This window comes from Hippoglossus stenolepis, chromosome 2 (assembly GCF_022539355.2).
Source record: "Hippoglossus stenolepis isolate QCI-W04-F060 chromosome 2, HSTE1.2, whole genome shotgun sequence".
NCBI lineage: Eukaryota > Metazoa > Chordata > Actinopteri > Pleuronectiformes > Pleuronectidae > Hippoglossus > Hippoglossus stenolepis.
The window spans coordinates 19,025,463-19,044,127 of record NC_061484.1 but is presented as its reverse complement, the minus strand read 5'-3'; the positions used below and the strand labels follow the sequence as shown (position 1 = coordinate 19,044,127).

General features: G+C 39.6%; 1 protein-coding gene across 1 annotated transcript; it reads left to right on the top strand.

The window, feature by feature from the left end:
- The first annotated feature begins 6,803 nt into the window (after positions 1 to 6,803).
- odam (odontogenic, ameloblast associated) lies at positions 6,804 to 8,748 on the top strand. The gene is made up of 9 exons (XM_035169894.2): positions 6,804 to 6,863; positions 6,958 to 6,993; positions 7,087 to 7,134; positions 7,283 to 7,519; positions 7,596 to 7,652; positions 7,751 to 7,873; positions 8,377 to 8,409; positions 8,510 to 8,593; positions 8,713 to 8,748. The coding sequence occupies exons 1-9, from the start codon at positions 6,804 to 6,806 to the stop codon at positions 8,746 to 8,748; spliced, it is 714 nt and encodes a 237-aa protein (XP_035025785.2).
- The last annotated feature ends 9,917 nt before the right edge of the window (positions 8,749 to 18,665 follow it).

The window sequence follows — 18,665 nt, the reverse complement described above, 5'->3', positions numbered from 1 at the left end:
AGTGGCAGCTCGCCTCAGGGGGACACAGTCCCCGCTGATGAAGGTGAAGGCAGCAGAAGAGGAGGAAGAGGAGGAGGAGGAGTGCTCTGGGATGGAGGAGAAACAAGTGAAATGAGACCACGCCGACATCACATCCATCTAATGATTCATTCTCATGTCTACGTCCTGTCTCACCATCTCTTCAAGCCTGAATGTTAACTTTATAAATCACTGTCACAATGACAAATGAACAATAAATAAATAATCCATATTAACTGTTGACTCTATGTTGTGTTTTTATTCTAAATAAAGTAACAGCCCATACTTGACACCCTGCAGCTCAAAATATGTCACAAGTGTGCTCGAGCAAAACAACCATAAAACCTTATGGGTGTGGCTCCTCTGATGCTGATGTTATTTTTGTGTGCCAGTGTGGTTTAAAGCGTAAATTTATATTTACAGTACGCTGGTTACAACATGGTGATTTAGGTCTGAATATGAAAAACATCCCGTCACTTACATCATGGCAGACTTCCTACTGCACACTTTGACGCCTAAAGATAGATAGATAGACAGATAGACAGATAGAGAGATAGATAGATAGATAGATAGACAGATAGATAGACAGACAGACAGACAGACAGACAGATAGATAGATAGATAGATAGATAGATAGATAGATAGATAGATAGACAGATAGAGAGATAGAGAGATAGATAGATAGATAGATAGATAGATAGATAGATAGATAGATAGATAGATAGATAGATGGATAGATAGATAGTAATGTGTAAGCTGGCTCGCTGTATTGGTTTTTATGTGCATGCAGTTGTTCAAGTTCCATCTATCCATTTTCTACACATCTTATCCTGAAACAATTGTGTGTGTGTGTGTGTGTGTGTGTGTGTGTGTGTGTGTGTGAGTGTCTAAAATCTGATGAAAAAAAATGAAATCTACATGTAGTTATTAGGAAAGGTCATTTGTCCTGACATAAACTGCAAACAGGAAGAGAATGAGTCTTAATTGAAACAGAATGACAGGGTGTAATTAGCCTAAAGCTGCAGGCCAGACTTCCACAGAGGCTGTTTACCTGCTGTGGTCTGTCGAGTCAGCAGCTGCTGCTCCGGAAAAAAAAAGAAAAATCCTCCCCAGACAGCCTCAGTAATGTGACAACATGCCCAGCCAGCCGCAGCAGGACCAATGTAACGGCTCCAAACAACATGAGAAATTGTGCTGATGATATATGACACACACACACACACACACACACACACACACACACACACACACACACACACACACACACACACACACACACACACACACATACGTTAAAATGTCAAATGTCAAAATGTAAAATGAAGCATCCAATCTACCTCACATTTATCTTCTCATTTAAATATAAACTACAGAACATGATCCAGTAAATGTTCAAGCATTTCCCTCATGTGTGCACAAACACGGGCAGATCTGGTTTCAGCTATAACGACTTTTTTAAAAATTAATTCCTTGCTATGTCGTTCCTGTTTTTGGTTCTGTTTTTGTTGTCGTTGTGCATATTTCTTTATCCCTCTTGAAAAAGAGATATACATCTCCACGAGATTGCATGATTAAATGAAGATCAAACAACAAAATAAATAAAATGTGAAATTTAAGGGCACACGCGTGAACCAAGGCGCTCCACAATGATGTCAGTTGTTTGCCTCGTGGCCACAAGCTGCGACCTTTACCAGCTTTAAGTTTAGCAGCTTCCAGAAAACCTCCTCAAACCCTCCACAAGACACTGAATCACCCTGTTATTGTTTGTGGTCACTCAGCTGCATCGAGGACAATGTTGAACAGGGTCAAAGAGTCTTTTGAAAATAGGTGGATCACTGTGCTTCATTTCTTTAAATCTCATATGGTAGAGAAAAAAGATGTCATATCAGGAGTTCAGCCATGACACACAGGTGACAGGTCTGTCAACAAGTCCGTTTCCCTTCGCTCTAATTGGCTCATAATAATCCTTGGGACTGATAAAAAGATCACAGAGCAACTGCAGTGTAGTCCTTCTCGGCACATAACTTTTAAAGGAAGAACCAAAATAAAAGGTATGAGATCTGAGATTAGAATGATACAAATGATGGAAAAGACATGTTCTATCTAACTTAATATACACGTGTTACTTAACATCTACAGAATTTATAAATACGATAAATCTATTCTGGTCTTTTTCAAAGGTTGAGATGAAGCTTCTACTCCTCACAACAGCACTTGTAGCCACCATCTGCTATGTGAGTATCTATCTATCTATCTATCTATCTATCTATCTATCTATCTATCTATCTATCTATCTATCTATCTATCTATCTATCTATCTATCTATCTATCTATCTATCTATCTATCTATCTATCTATCTAACGAATTGTCTCCTTGCTTACTACAGGTCAGTGCAGGAAAGGTAATTCATTTTAATAATTTATGCGTGATAAGCACAACAATCCAATAATTCATAGTTAGCCGTGATCAGTCACAAACCCTCTCTTTGTCTCTGCAGACCCAGAAGCTGATTGCAGCCATGAATGCAGGGTTGATACCTGGTATGAACGGAGGTGTGGTAAATGGAGTGAACCCTGGGATGATGGCTGGAGGCCTGAACCCGGCCATGGTGGCAGGTGGAGGGGTGGGCTTCATCAGGCAGCCGCAGTTTGCACAGGTCAGTCAATCAGGTTTCCAATTCCATTTTTTGTCGGTATAGCGCCAAATCATAATATACATTGTGTCAAGGCACTTTGTATAAGACAAAAACTTTGAGCAACAAACATTGTTGTATGTACGGACAGAATGTTGACAAATATTTTGGTAGAGCATTTTTGATAAATGCGTCACAGTGGTACAGTGGGTAGCCCCACCGCCTTACAGCAAGATGTTTACTTGTTTGAATCCCAGTTTCACATGTGGAGTTTGCATGTTCTCCGTGTGTGTGTCTAGTTCTTAATTTGCCATCCTTAACTTTTTAAATTCAGATTGCTCTTATATGAGATTTTGTCTTATATGAATATGTGAAATATGAAAATTTTTTGAAATCTTCAAATTCATGAAAATAATTTTGCAGTAATATAAGAATAAACCTTATTTCTGCTTTACACTTCAAAGTTTGTTCCTGGAGTTCCTGCCTTTGCTTTACCGGCCCCTGTTCCCAACATGTACCCCGTCCCTGCAGTCAATGCGGTCAGTGGCGTCAATAACACATCATCAAACCTCATGTTACGTTGTTAGATAGAAAACCAGGCAAAATGTTTCATGTGTCCTTTTTTTAAACCTTCTATCAGTTTCCTTTCATGGGAGTCCCTCAAATGGTTCAGATGAATCCTGCTCAGCAGCCGTTCATGGGAGTCCCTCAAATGGCTCAGATGAATCCTGCTCAGCAGCCTTTCATGGTAAACACTCTCCTCTGTCTTTTAAAACAGTTTATATGATGATAAGCAGAAATATAACAAACAAGGCATCACTAAATCTGGATGCCTTGCTGTCTTTCTGTAGGTTAATACAGGAGGAGCCGTGCCACAGCAGTTTCCTCTTCAGCCTGATCCTCTGAGAAGATTCAGGGTAAGAAATAAATAATCTGCCTTTACATCTGCTCTGTGTTGAAGAAAACCGCTCAGGCTAATTGTTGTTCTTTGAATTTTCAGCGTCAGATTATGAAACAGGAGGACAACACGAAGACCACTATGGATACTCAGGTATAAGATTAAATCATTCACTAAAGAAGGTTACTTTTCAGCGTTGTCTGATTCACCAACCTTGTGCTCTTTATTTTCTCAGATTCCAGCTCCGACTGACAAAGCAACCGCAGCTCTGTGTGATGACCACGATCAACACCAGGATGTTTAAGATAGCACTGGGAGACAGAGTGTTCCAATAAAACCGGACTTGTGTGATTTTGACTATAATGAACCTGTGTGTATTGTGTTTTATTCAGAAACACTCATATGAATCTCTGACTGCACAATAAATCTACTTGAAATCAAAGCTTGTTTGTTAGATGCTTCTGAATTTACACCAGCACATTATACAACAAGGAAAAGTTCATTAGTCAACTATAATATGCAATTTACAGTGCATCTCTGCTGCCATCTAAAGGACAATGATGATAAAACAAACTGTACAATAAACCACAACTCAAATGTCTAATGAATACACATAATAATAATAGATAAGGGTGGGTACACAATATGCATGAAGTAATAATGAATATATCTTAATAAATATATCATAAATTTACAGTTATACATAATTGTTCTGCATAAAAGCTTGGTAGGGTTTAACATAGAAAAAGGTTTCTAGGTTACATCAGAAATACTTTTTTATGAGACTGTCTTGTGGACTAAACAACTAAAGTCTAGACAATCTGTTAGACAAAGGCCATTTTTAATGAGAGACATTTTTATCTGTCAGTGCAGGAAAAGCACAGATGATTGATGTCTGAACTCCATTAAATGCCTCAGTGTTGGTATCCTTGAATTGTACAGACTGGCTCACAGACAGACTGTGTGGTTCACTTGTACAGAAGTGTTTTTAATGGTTTGAATAACTCCCAATAATATTAATCATAATAGTAATATTTAATTTGTTGAGCACCTTTCAACGTACCCAAGGCAGCTTTAGAGAGTTAGGAAATAAAAATAAAACAAACCAAGGACAAATACTACTACTACTACTACTACTACTACTACTACTACTAATAATAATAATAATAATAATAATAATAACAACTTTATTTGTATAGCACTTTTCAATACAAGTAACAACGTGCATTAACAATCAGAATACAAATAATATTGGTAAAGATACAGATAAGAAAACGTCATAGACTTCATGCGATTAAAGCTCTTTTTATGAAGATATGTCTTAAGAAGAGAGATAAAACAGTATAATAGTGGTAAAATCCAAACAGAGATACAGAAGCTTGTGGTCAAACACCTTTGTGAACAATAGAACTGTATCTGTAAGTCAAAATGTCTGCTGTGAAAAAGGCCCATTGCTCACATTTCAAGTTCAAATGTCAATAAAACAAATGTACAACTGAGTGCAGAAAACTCAAAAGCATTCAAATGCACTAAAAGCAGTCACTAAAACATATGACTTTATATGGAGCTTTGTGTCAGTCTTTCTGTGGGGAATCCAAATTCATTACATCGCCAAGGAGGGTATGTTTTTCGTCTGTGTCATGATTCTGCCGTCGGAAATTCTGTGAACTATTGTGACTGTTTTGTACGAAAAGGTTTTTACTGTTGAATGCGAGTTCTGCTTTTCCTGTTTTATTTAGATTTTTTTGCTCCTTGTGTATCTCTACATTTACTTCCTGCCTTCCTGTGTCCAGTTTCCTGCCCATGTGAGTGTCTGCACCTGTTCCTCATGTGTTTCACCTGTGGTCAGTCATCCCTCTCTGCCCTGTGTATATAAGTCTCTGTGTTTCCCCTTTGTCTTAGTTTGTCTGTTGACACATGCTTTGTGTTTCAGTTTGATGTATTCATTTACCTCCTGTATGTGCACTGATAACCTGCCACCTGAGACCGTAAGACTCTTTCTTTTTCACATTAAATTCATGTTCAGCACCAATGTTTTTGTGCCTTCAGGTCCTTTCAGCTAGAACCCCAAACAGTCTGCATCCATGTGTTTGTTTGTTAGAAGGATTACACTCAAGAATTTTCAGCCAATTTCCATGAGATTTTGAGAGGATAAAATAACCCATTACATTTTGGTGCAGCGCTTTTTTCACTTTCTACAACATTGTGGGATTTGTGTTGTTATTTTTCGACATTCCTTGACTTCTCAGATGAATTCATGGGCTGTGTCCAAAATCACTTACTCACTCTACTTCACTATATGGTGACTTCTACATCCAGGACTATATAGTGAGCTTGTCGGCAAAATAAAATAAAATAAAATCCCGTGTATATTTCTCGGTTGGTGACCATCGGTCGCAAATTACTTTTCACGATGCATTGTGGGATACAATGAGTGCACTATATAGGGTATAAGAAATGTCAGTAAACATTTGCACAGCACAACAAAGTGGCAAAATCTCTATCTAGAGGACTATATTGTGATTAGTGAGTGATTTATAGGTGTGTGTGCAATCTAGTGCGGAGGATTTGCTCTACTGAGTGAAATTCATGTTTTTGTCTCATGAACAACATGATCCCAACAGTCATCCATTAACACCCATGATTTGCCAGTGATACGTCAACATCAGTCTGAACAGATGTCTCAGTCTAATCTCTGAGCTTCCGTCTCCTTTTTGCCAAAACTCCTGTTCAACATCTCTTAAAACAAACTGAAGTGCCACCCTTTAATAAATCAATATAGACACATACATTCAGGTTCGATCTATTCAAGGAAAGCTGCTGTTTTTTCTCAACACTTGATGTGAAGAGTGTCGTACAGTGCACTTGTAAATCGTGGATCTTCGGAGACCCGTTAATGACTTGACACAGACCGTGTCATGGCGTTTACAGACATGACATACACCTAATAACACACTTAGCTGCCCGGTGTTGTAAGTGTCTGAGCCTGATGCCATGAGAAACGCCTGTCACACTGACCACACCGTCTGGACAGGTTGGGGGGGGGGGCGCTGACAGCTCACATGGGGAGAATTTAAAAGGGATATGGACGAGGTGAGGAAGCAGCAGCACAGAAAGGCAAAGCAGAGCCAGAGAAACGGTGAGACCAGTTTGTGGAGCTTGTTTCCCTGAAAGTTTTCTGTTTCTTGGTAAAATGTTTCCATCATATGGTTTTTTAAACTCATGCCTCATGTTTTCAGACACTGTCGGACATCATGAAGCTACACATTGCCCTTCTGTTGGTCGGTCTGTTGGGGACGAGCTGTGCTCTACCAGTGAGTTACTTGTGTTGCTCTGCTATGCATCGCTCATATTGCAGATTCTGAAATGACCTGATAAAGTTACATTTCTTCATGTTCTCTTTAACAGTTGCAGATTGGAATCCTTGCAAGCAACAGCAATGAGGTGAAATAGTTGTTTTAAGCATTTATGGCTGTTGAGTGAAACAATATGTCAGAAATAATATGAATCTAATTCAATATGTGTGTGTGTGTTCAGATCCTGAGACTGAATGCACTCACTCTTGCAGCTCTTGGACAAACACAGGTGAAGACTCGCTACTGCTACTTCATAACCTTTTGACAATTTGTTACCCTGAGTTATGGAATAAGTTTCCCCCTTAGCCAAATAATTAAAAGTGTTGTTTGCTTTGGAAAATAATATATAAGCTGAAAAAGAACCTCTTCTCCTCCAGGCGTCTTCATTATTCCCCCAGTATGTTCTGCAGCAGCAGCAGCTCACTCCTCAGATGGTGAACTTTAACCCGCAGGTTGGCGGCCCTTTTGGTCCCCAGGGGCCTCAGCTGCTGTTCCCCAACCAGGGCAACCAGCTGACCCCCATGTTTTTCGCCAACGGGCAGCAAGAGCAGTTCGGGCCCCCACAGGACCCCAACGCTCCTAATGTCCCTCAGCAGGCCCAAAACCCTATGCAGGTACGACAAGGCCCCTGTCATAGTTACACATCTCAGTCGTGTGAAGATGTTAAATATTCTTTTAAATCTCCCTTAGATGTTTCCACAGTTCCAGTACCCTGGGTATGGATTCCCTCAGCTTCCCAGACAGCAGGTATGAATCAGACATAGTGTCTTGTTTGCAAATGTCAATCTCGCCATTTAGCTGCTCCCTTCAGATTTGTATCAACGTGATGAATCGATCATCCGCAGGGCTTCCAGTACTTTATGCCTTCTTACGGATACCCCCAGCAGAGGAACAACGTGGTGCTGCAGCCTAACACCCCTCAGCAGAACCTGGAGAGAAGCACACAGAGGCCACAGCTCCCTCTGCAGGTCAGACAATTTAAAATGAACACAGTGGAGAGGAAAACAAGAGGCTTAGATGAGAGTTTTCAATTTGTATCCAACAACAAACCTATTCACAGAGAAAAAGTCAAATGGATCAAATATCCAAAGTTTTGTATGATCTGTTTTACTTTGAATTAAGTTTTTGATCTTATATGTGGACGGCGATGAAGACTTGAGTGACTTAATAACACACCTGCAGATGTTGAGTCATGACTGTGTGGATGTGGTAACTGTGGCGCAATGACAACTGTCCGCTACACCGACCACACACTGTCTGTCTGTCTGTCTGAGCGGTGGCACAGATCATGTCACCCCAGTCTCCTCTGTTAACTGATGCTGTTAAAAACTCAACCATGCACGTGTCATTTCCCAGTGCGACTGCTAGCATTTAATTTGTTTATTCTATGTCTTCTTGTTGCTAAATACATGCACATACTTAGTACTTGTGTTATTTTTTTGTAATTTCATTTTCTTTCCTCCTACTTCAGCAAGCGTCCCTGCCAAAGGTGCAGACAGAAAGAGTGAGTGCACGACAGAAACTCTTACAAATTTCAGCAATAAACAAAAAGAAAGTGATTAGTCATCAGTAAATTCTAATCAATGTGTTTTCATTTATATCAGACATGGCCACTGGGGACACAGAAAGAGGCGACTACAAATCCTCCTGATCCTCGTGGAGACGCTTCTGGTCCTGGGATTGATGAGGTTTGTTGTTTTTACAGTTACAATGTTTTACACACACATAATACTATCATTTACTGCACAGAATCTGACTTTTAATAATGTGATATATCAAACAGTTGCTTCTCTGGTTGTTTCCCCAGGGTCACTCCAACTTCCCCTTCCTGTTTGAGCCTTAGACGAAGTCACCTGGGAAATAGCAACACGTGAAAAGAGGAAAAAAAAATTCCATGTGTTGTGTTTGTCTCTGTCTTCTAAATGCAATTTATTTGTGTTTGTATCATAAACTGAAACAATTTTGTTTCAGGAATTTGCTCCTCTTTCATAGCCTATATAAATAAAGACATTTATCACAGATACTTGTTTCAGAGTTTTATTGTGGTACACAGATATTTGGCTTCTACAGCACAAATTAGGAATAACATGAATGATTTAAATGAATATAAGATGGAAAGTGTGAACCACGATGTCCAAGACTTGATGAAGTTGGAGAATCAAACTTGGATCTTTTAGTTTCTTTCTGAGCAAAGAGGTAGGCAAGAAAATAACTGTTAGTCATCAAATTTAACTTTTTATGAATCATCTTCTCAAACAAGCTCACTGACGTTCATCTTGAAAACGATAATTGAAATCTCTGAAGTTTCAGATGGCTCAGTAAGTGACGCAGAAGAGTGTGGATGGGGAGCGGGAATTTGACATTTTAATGATTATTTTTAGAGAATGTATTCAGATAGATATATATATATATATATGGTGTTACATGCTGTAAAATAAATGAAAACATTTTAAAGAAATAAAAAACAAACAGAAAGCAAATCTACAGATGTGAGCTGATTTTAATTGTATCACAGTTCAAAGCGTTCCCTCCAAAAGAGATGGCACCATATAGACTTGTCTCCTCTTGAATGTGTCCTATTAAACATATTCATGTCATTGTGTTTAATTGTTGACTTACCAGTTCCCTTCTCAACCCGGTCTGGCCCGGGACGAATCTCTCCAGTGTGATTTGGATTTGAACGCTCCCCTCTCAGGCTAAAGCACAGAGAAAGTGATGAGTACAGTAAATGACTAATTTGTAGTCATGTGCTGGTACAACACTGTGTGGCAGCAGGTCTCGATAATCTCGATATATTGCGTGTATATATTTATATATGTAAAACATTTAAAGCAACATTTTATGGGAAATAAGCTACTTGGTGTTCTAGTTGTGATTCAGTTCACTCATACAACTGTGTAAGTATGACAATTGAGTCTTTAATTTAATTAATCAGTAGTAAGATACCACTCACTCATACAACTAATCAGTCAAAGTCGTTAACAGAAGTAACATAGAGCTAAAATACTCCTAACCCAGCTTGAGTTGTTTTTCAAATAATGTTTCACTGTTTCTCATCTGTTTCTTTTCCCCCAATATCAAGACCTGTCCTCACCTGAACATATTTCAGTTTCCTGTCACTTGTAAAGTGGTTTTCAATGCTGCTAACTTTAGTTCAGTAAACTAGGCCTGTTGCCTTTCATTTACCGGCAGTGGAGCAAGGCATGTTTACATTCTGCTTCATTGTCTTCATCATCTCTAGACACATGCATCTCTGAAGAACTCTCTCCTCTCACCAAAGTTACCACCCCTAAATATATATTTTTACCATCAAGATCCATGAATTAGTCGCTGGGAAAACAGTATTGAAAAATGACGTGAGGCAAAAAAATAAATATTTGATTCCCCACTAGCATTGAAGTTCGTCCCTGTACCAAGGTCTGTGGAAATCCATGAAGTTGTCAATGTGTAATCTAGTTTACAAACAAACAATATGATGAAGAACATCTCCATCGACTCACATGAGCAGTCACTGCTGCTAACACAAGTAACACTGCGACAATGAAGAGCTTCATGGCGTCTGATGAACCTGCGAAAAAAATATTATTTAGCTCAAACCTCATAAACCTCATGTAAATGTATTATTCCCTGAAACAGACGAGACATTTCATAAATCATGAGTCACTAACAGTATAGCATCTACGTGTCCACTCACCTGCATTGTGCAAGTACGAGGCATTAATGCAGATCAGACATCCAATGTTGAGAAACTTTTCTAAATGTTTTAGTAATCCTCGAGGATTTGTAAAACAGCAGCGTACTTCACCTGTCGTTTTTTTAATAATCCCCTAATTTACTTTGATTCCTTTTCTTAGCAACAGAAAGAGATGACGATGATGTGACCAGCAGCAGCAGCAGCAGGGATTAATGACAATGAAATAAAAACGTTACATTTCATTATGTGAATTACGTGCATATATGAGTTACTTAAGCCGCCATATCCACCATTGTCCGAGAACAAGAGTGAGCAGACAGAAAAGCCCGTTGACTGGGTGTTGTCTGTTCCCTGTCTGATCCCCTCCATTTGTAACCATAAGACCAGGTGTTTCCACGTGTTGCATCTGTTGACCCACGTGCCAACACCAAAGACTCACGAATAAAGACACTAAACGTCTTTCAGGACGTTAAAACGTTCAGATTTGGTAAATCAAAAACACAACAGTGTATTTATCTGTAATAGGAGATATTTTATAGAATATGGTGCAGGTGTGGTCACAGGCTCTGAACTGTCACCACACCTCGACATGTCCAACGGAAAAAGATTTCCTAATAACGACAATTTCCCAACAATGTCACTGTTTGTGTCAATGACAAAACATCCGTTCCTGCACCTGTATATAAGAGAAGCTCCACAGTCCCACTCACTACAACAACCTCCTCAACCAACTGAGCAACAGTCCACTGAAGTTAAGAAGACTTGACGGTAATAATATTATTATTGCATTATTGTTAAAATGTTTAAACTGTGGAAGTCTGAGTGTATTTCTTGTTCTTCTGCAGATATGATCACTGGAACCATGCTGAAGGCCGTGCTTGTCCTCGGATGCCTCCTGAGCCTCACTCTGGCTGAACCGGTGAGAGAAACAGTCTTACTCGCAATATAAATTACTCCCATTTTTAATGGTATGATGCAGGAAATATCCAACTTTTAACTTTTGGATTTTTTTCAGTTGCACAGGGCCCACCAACGAGTTGCCCGCTCTGATTCTGATTCTGATTCAAAGTCCGGCGAGGTGAGTGTCCTCTCTGTCCTCAGGACCGTTCATGTAAAAGTCTTTGGAAAATCCTCTGCTTCAAAACTGACGATGAATGTTTTTCATTTTCCTCAAGGTCAATCCGGGCGGAGGTCTGCCCACCCTGACTGCAGCTCAGTGGCTCGAGCTCATCCGCGCCCTCTTCCCTACAACTGCAGCCACTACTACGACTCCAGCAACCACTACAACTACAACTGCCATTAAAAAGTAGTGAAGGAAGTCCAGTGATATCTGATGTGTTTCCACACTTGTTCAAGTTAACAAATGGATCAAAATCACTGTTTTCTGTGTGAAATCTGCTGAATAAAGTTGATACATGGAAAAGATGTTGACTAAATGTATAGTTTTTCTTAAAATCCAGTTTCAGAAATAGTAATGAAACGAACAAATAAAGTTAATGTATAATATACATATATATATATACAGTGCTTTACAGTACAGTTTTGCTATTCACCCATTCACACACACATTCATGCCATACATCTACATGCAGCACTTTCTCTATCACACATCACTGACATAACAAAGCCATGAGTTTCCAATTTTGGAAGATACTGTACAATCTACCTCCTGAGCCACAGCTGTCCAAAGTGGTAGTTTAAGTGACCTTCTAGTTCAAGTTAACAAATGGATCAAAATCACTTGGTTGAATCTGCAGAATAAAGTTCATCAATGGAGAAGACGTTGACTCAATGTTATTAAAATCCAGTTTAAGAAACATAAATGAAACCTCTTGTCCCTCTGAACCTGAAAAGTGGTCATTTAAGTTCCATTGTGTAGCTGTAGTGACGAATGGTTTCACATTATTGTGAGGAGCTATTTTTAAGTGAAAACGTTTGAAAAGTTGCATCATTGCATCATATTGAATTTAATATTAAATGTGCAAAGATTCTAAAAGCTGCAAAGGAGGAAACGTTGAAGGTTCTCAAAGTAATTCTTACTTGTATTGATTTCTGAGTGTATCACACCATATATCCAGTCTCAGCACCTTTACTGTTTCCTAATATTTCTGTGTGTGGTCTGTGGTCATGGACACACCACAGATGTGGTTTCATCACATTTCACACCAATAATAGAAATACAAAATCACAGCCCACTCTGACAGCTGATTGGATGAGTGACGGGGGGGGAATATCTTTGAAAAGTGGACTAGGAGAGATGAAGAATCACTAAAATAATCTTCAGCATTAGACACATCACGTCTGTCTTTAAATTCTCTGGTTCAAGGTAAGGGTTTCTTTCCTCTCAGGATTATGTATATTTTCTGAAATAATGCTCACTGTGCAATTAAAAGCTGATCTTGTCATTTTGTGTTGCTCAACAAAGGATTCGGAGATGTTCTCATCGATGAAACTGTTAACTCTGTTCTTCATCGTGTTGAGCTCCTCCGTCGCTGTGAGTATCTAATAACATGAATCATCAGATCCGCCCAAAAGTCACGTGCTTTGTCATCGCGACGGTGGTGTTTCTGTCAATTCAACTGAGCTTAGTTAAAAGAGTTTCTGTTGTGAAATCGTTTGTTTGAAGGTCTCCGAGCTGAAGAAACGAGTTTAGCGCTCAGACGACAGTGATGAGGTCAGTATCGGAACATGTGCAGTAACCCAGTCAGGACAACCGCGGGAATTTGACTAAATATTCCGCCGTATGTCTTCAGCTTTTGTTTTTATCACTTTGTTTTTCAGATGAACCAGAACTACATGCAGGCTCAGTTCCAGCCTTTTCCTTTCCACATTCCAGTGCCATTCCCAGTCCCACCTGTCCCTCCACCAGTCGTCCTCCCACTGCCCACACTGGGGAAATGAGACGAGCACCTGAGTGACTGAGGAAAACCTGCAGCTGTACTATAAACTATAGTATAAACTATAAAAACAAATTTCTAACATTTACTATAAACATTGTCCAACTGCGATAAATGATCAATAACGAAATGTGTGGATGAGTGATCGACTTCTTTGTGTTTTGTTTTTCACTTTAAAGATTTATTTTCAACCATTAGTGTGACTGTGAAGACTTTTCACTCGTCCCAGCTGACGGGGGATCAAGGAAGGAGCTGAGAAACAAAATGTCAGCATATCAATACACGAGCTTCCAGTTGTTGATAAATCAAAACTGTTGTAGTTTTAAAATGAACACTAGAGTCAGGAGCTCTGGAATTTCAATCAAGTGTCTAACCTCTACTGAGATCAGCTCCAAGTCTAGAACAAGCCAGTTGAAAGATTATCCCCGAAACACATTATTTCATCATATTTTTGGGAAAAAGACAAAATCAATATACTAACTTATATAATCAGTGCAGCCTGCAATAAAAGGGTGTAACTAACTAAAAATGGGGTTGATGAAAGAACATATGAGTTAAAAAATGGGTCGATAATCATGGATGTACTGTAAGTGATATATCATCATTTGAGTTTGATCCATGCAATACCTGTTCTGTTATTTGTGATGGGGAGCTATTTAATGCATGTTGCATGTGTCATGGTGCCAGGTGTGGTTCCAGACTGGCCTCACCTTGAAATGCAGGGAGGAAAATGTCTTAATAATTGCAATTTCCCAACAATGTCTGTTTGTGTAAATGACAAAACATCACCAACTCCTGTGTTCGTATATAGAAGCTCCACAGTCCAACATCCTACCACAACCTCCTCAACCAACTGAGACACAGTCCACTGAAGTTCAGAAGACTTGGCCGGTAACTAAATTTATTATTAATTAAGTTGATGATATGATTTTCCTTTATTCCCTGTGTTAATAGGTGGGATGCTGATGAAAGTCTGAGTGCATTTCTTGTTTTCTGCAGATATGATCACTGGAACCGCTACTGAAGGTCGTGCTTGTTCTCGGGTGCCTCTGAGTCTCACTCTGGCTAAACCGGTGAGAGAGCGATCTTATATTTAATATCAATTATTCCTATTTTATGCTGATCAACGTTTAACTGTTGAATTTTACAGAACCCACTCCCGGTCGCCCGCTCTGATTCGTCCTCTTCCTCCAGACTCCGGCGAGGTGAGTGTCCTCTCCGTCCTCTGGACCGTTCATGTAAGAAAGATCTGGAAAATCCCCAGCTTCGCAACTGACCATGAATGTTTCTCATTTCCTCAGCGGAATCAGCCTGGAGCCGGCTCACGATGACTTCAGCCGGAAGTGGGTCAAACTCATCGCCCATCCTCCAGCAGCAAACTACGGCTGCAACTGCAGCTACAACTACAACTACAACTGCACAGCCACCACCACGACTACAACTCCAACCACTACACCTACAACTACAACTGTTGCTCCCTACATAGATCTGATCAGCAGAGATCGATCAGTGAAGGAAGTCCAATGATTTCTGATGTGTTTCCACACTGAGCGCAGAAAAACAACCGGATCAAATCCCTGTTTTCTGTGTAGAATCTGCTGAATAAAGAGGATTCCCTTCATGGGGAAAAGATGATGACTTAATGTGTTTTGTTTTCTGAAAAAGCAGTTTTAGAAACATTAAAAACCTCTGAACATTTTGAACATTAACAAAAGTGTTAACTAACATAATTTTGGTACAGTAGGAAAACAAGTGATCATAGTTTGAATATTATTTATAATGCTTCTTTCACTTGAAAGTATTTTAATTTCATCTTCACCCATAAGTACGACTGTGACGAGTTGTCACAGCTTTAGCTGAAGGCTGCAGTCGGAGGAAGGAGCTGAGAAAGAGCTAAGTCTGCAAATCAACACATGAGTTTACAAACTAAATCAAAAAACAGCAAACATTGGACACCTAGAAGCAGAATTCTTCTTTAAAAGTATACTCCTGAATATACAGTGTTTCAAACCAGATTTAGAAACTGGCAACTGCATTGGACCATTGTGAAAACTCTTGACTTTCAAAAGTAATATTTTTTTATCTTTGGGAACTGGATTACAAGTGCAGGTGGAAGTAATGAAAAGTATAAATAGGTACAAATAGGTAATAAAAGTACATCAAAACAAAAAATACAAACAAGTACACAAATGGCTGAATTACAATGGAGTGAAATGTAAACTCTTGATATTAATTGATTTGATTCAAATGTTGTGTTTGATAATTTTTCCGTCGTGCATTTATCATTCATCACTAGTAACAGTCTCAGTGGTAAAGTAACACAATACAAAACCTCTCTGATGCGACTGGAGTAGCGGCTTCTTCGGAATTGGGGTCAGTGTCAGAACTGAGCTTTGGGAGCTTACAAGCAGAGGAGGTTGTGGCAGGTTCGATCTTGTCCTGTTTGGATCTGCTAGGTGCGTTGTGGTTAAGCAGCCAACAACATGCAAATATGTTCCTGTTCTAATGTTTACTGTTCATGTTTTCAAACATGCCTCAGGCGTGCAGGAGTTTTGAAAAACAATATTCAGAAATCATTCTGTTCTCATGTACTCAATGTAAGCCCTTTTTCAGTTGCCCTTGCTGCAGCATTGACTTGGGGGCAAGTGCCTCGCCAGAGCAGTGATCCCTCACAAATACAGCTGGTTGTTGTTGTTTTTGTTGGGTCTGTTGTTTCACAGGTGGTGTTGCTTTGCACTTCATTCTTTGCAACGGTTCTTTGAGATAAAAGATCAGGACTGTTTCACTTTCTCTGCTTCTTATACTCACAGTTTGCATTTCATCCAATTCAGCAGCATGACATTGATGGTCTGTTTCTCCCTGTGATTCCTAAACAATCAAGTCACTGGCTGGATTTTACTTCAACAAACAAATCATTCGTCCATTTCTCTCAGAAGACAATACAGCGAATCTCCTTTTCTTTTAATGACAGTTGCTTGACCTTGTCTGAGATGATTTGTGATTGTAACCTTTTAACCTCACAGTTACTCTCAAGTGTCATTGTTGACAAGCTGTCAAAGAGAAGAGGACCTGGTGTCTCGTGCTTTACAAGAGAAATGGACAAATGATTACTCTGTAGTTGAAGCAGAGCAGAGAGACACAGCGATCGAATAGACCAGTCTCAAGGTAATTAATGTGGTGCCCTGAGTGTTGCTGCAGAGCTGGTAGCACCAGACAGAGTCAAATAGTTTCAAGGAGGTATCAGTTGTCTCAACAAACGTGATCGCAGAAGATTGTTGATATTGCACAAAATGATTTTACTGAAAAACACAACATAGGTTGAAAATCCCCGTCTTTCTCTGTGGCCTGCAATGGGAAACAATAGACAAATTCTGCACAACTCAGTTTTAGTTTATTGGGATTACTGCTGAGTTTGATATGAGGAAGAAATTGCTTGGATTTCAAGCCCTCATGCTGTTGCAAGAGCAACTGGGAAGGTCAAACTCTTTGATACAAAAGCCTCTTATGACATCTGAATCGCCCAGTTTACAAAACTCCTTCAGGGATTTAACACGAGATTCCAGAACACGGAAAGTAAACAAAAGGAACTGAATATATTTTAATGTTATTTAAGGTGTGTTCATTTCACGGGGGGAAACAATAGCCGAACTGTCAACACCTGGAGCATCATACACACACCCGTCTACAAACCAGTCATAGATGCAGCCCAAGTAAATGACAACTGGACGTATGTCATAAGCCGTTTCAGACATGATCGGCTAAAATCAGGAAAGAATTAGCTGCCAAGTTTACATTATTCAGGAGACAGGTGGAGCAGCCGGGGTGCAGCAGACAGAGAAAGGAGGGTGACGTATTATCTCAGCTGTGGAGATAATGTGATTCTTTTACAGAACGGTGAGACCGTCGTCAGCTCTTATCACTAAAACTCTCCTGACATCTTCGTCTGTGTGTTCTCACGTGTGCTTCCTGCTTTGATATTGTTTTTCTTTTGTCTTTTTCATTTTGCGTCTGTCGCGTGTTAGAAGCGTCATCAAACCCCCCCCTCCCCCCACTCGCTCGCAGTGAATCAAGGGGATCCCCTACTGTGTTCACACCTCGACTTTGCCTGGATTTATCCTGCCTGAGTCTCCTGAGAGTATAAAAGTCTGGACAAACTGTGGAGGCGTCTCACTTGGACATCTGTGTTTACACATGCACCTCCTCTGGAGAAAATGCGGAGGAACGGCAGAGTCCATGCATGTCTGAAAGCAGCTACACAAACCTCTTTGGTCGCTCCCTTAATTACAATGTGAACCCAATCATTTCTAAACAATTAACAAAGACATGAACCGGTTTAGACCATGGCTCGGTCTTTCTAATGAGAAAACACCCAGAAGATACTGGTAGCCCAGATCTCTAATAGAAGAAAGGAAGCTATTAGAATGAAAATAGTAGTAGTAGTAGTAAAGATTTCTTTTCACCCATTAGTGTGACTGTGAAGCTGGCAGAGGGGATCGAGAAGGAGCTAAGAAACAAAATGTCCAGCATATCAATACATAGCTTCCAGTTGTTGATAAATCAAAACTGTTGTAGTTTTAAAATGAACACTAGAGTCAGGGCTCTGGAATTTCCAATCAAGTTTCTAACCTCTACTGAGATCGCTCAAGTCTAGAACAAGCAATGGACCAGTTTTAAAAGATTATCCCCGAAATACATTATTTCATTATATTTTTGGACAAAGAAAATCAATATACTTTTGACAACTTCAGATTTGTATCTCTGGGAATTATATAAGTGTGGAAGTAACTGAAAATGGGGTTGATGAAAGAACATACGAGTTGAAAAATGGAGTCGATAATCAAGATGTACTGTAAGTGATAAATCATCATTTGATTTGATCATGCAATACACATTCATATTTATTTGTGATGGGAGCTATTTAATGCATGTTGCATGTGTCATGGTGCAGGTGTGGTTCCAGACTGGCCTCACCTTGAAATGCGGGGAAAATGTCTTAATAATTGCAATTTCCCAACAATGTTTCTGTTTGTGTAAATGACAAAACATCTGCTCCTGTGTTAAGTATATAAAGAGAAGCTCCACAGTCCCACATCACTACCACAACCTCCTCAACCAACTGAGACACAGTCACTGAAGTTCCAGAAGACTTGGCCGGTAACTCAAATTATT

Excerpts from the sequence above, each read along its gene's own strand:
- odam (XM_035169894.2), top strand. The coding sequence starts at position 6,804 with ATGAAGCTACACATTGCCCTTCTGTTGGTCGGTCTGTTGGGGACGAGC. Across the intron at positions 6,864-6,957 it reads GGACGAGCTGTGCTCTACCA|TTGCAGATTGGAATCCTTGC; the intron begins GTGAGTTACTTG and ends TCTCTTTAACAG. Across the intron at positions 7,135-7,282 it reads CAGCTCTTGGACAAACACAG|GCGTCTTCATTATTCCCCCA; the intron begins GTGAAGACTCGC and ends CTTCTCCTCCAG.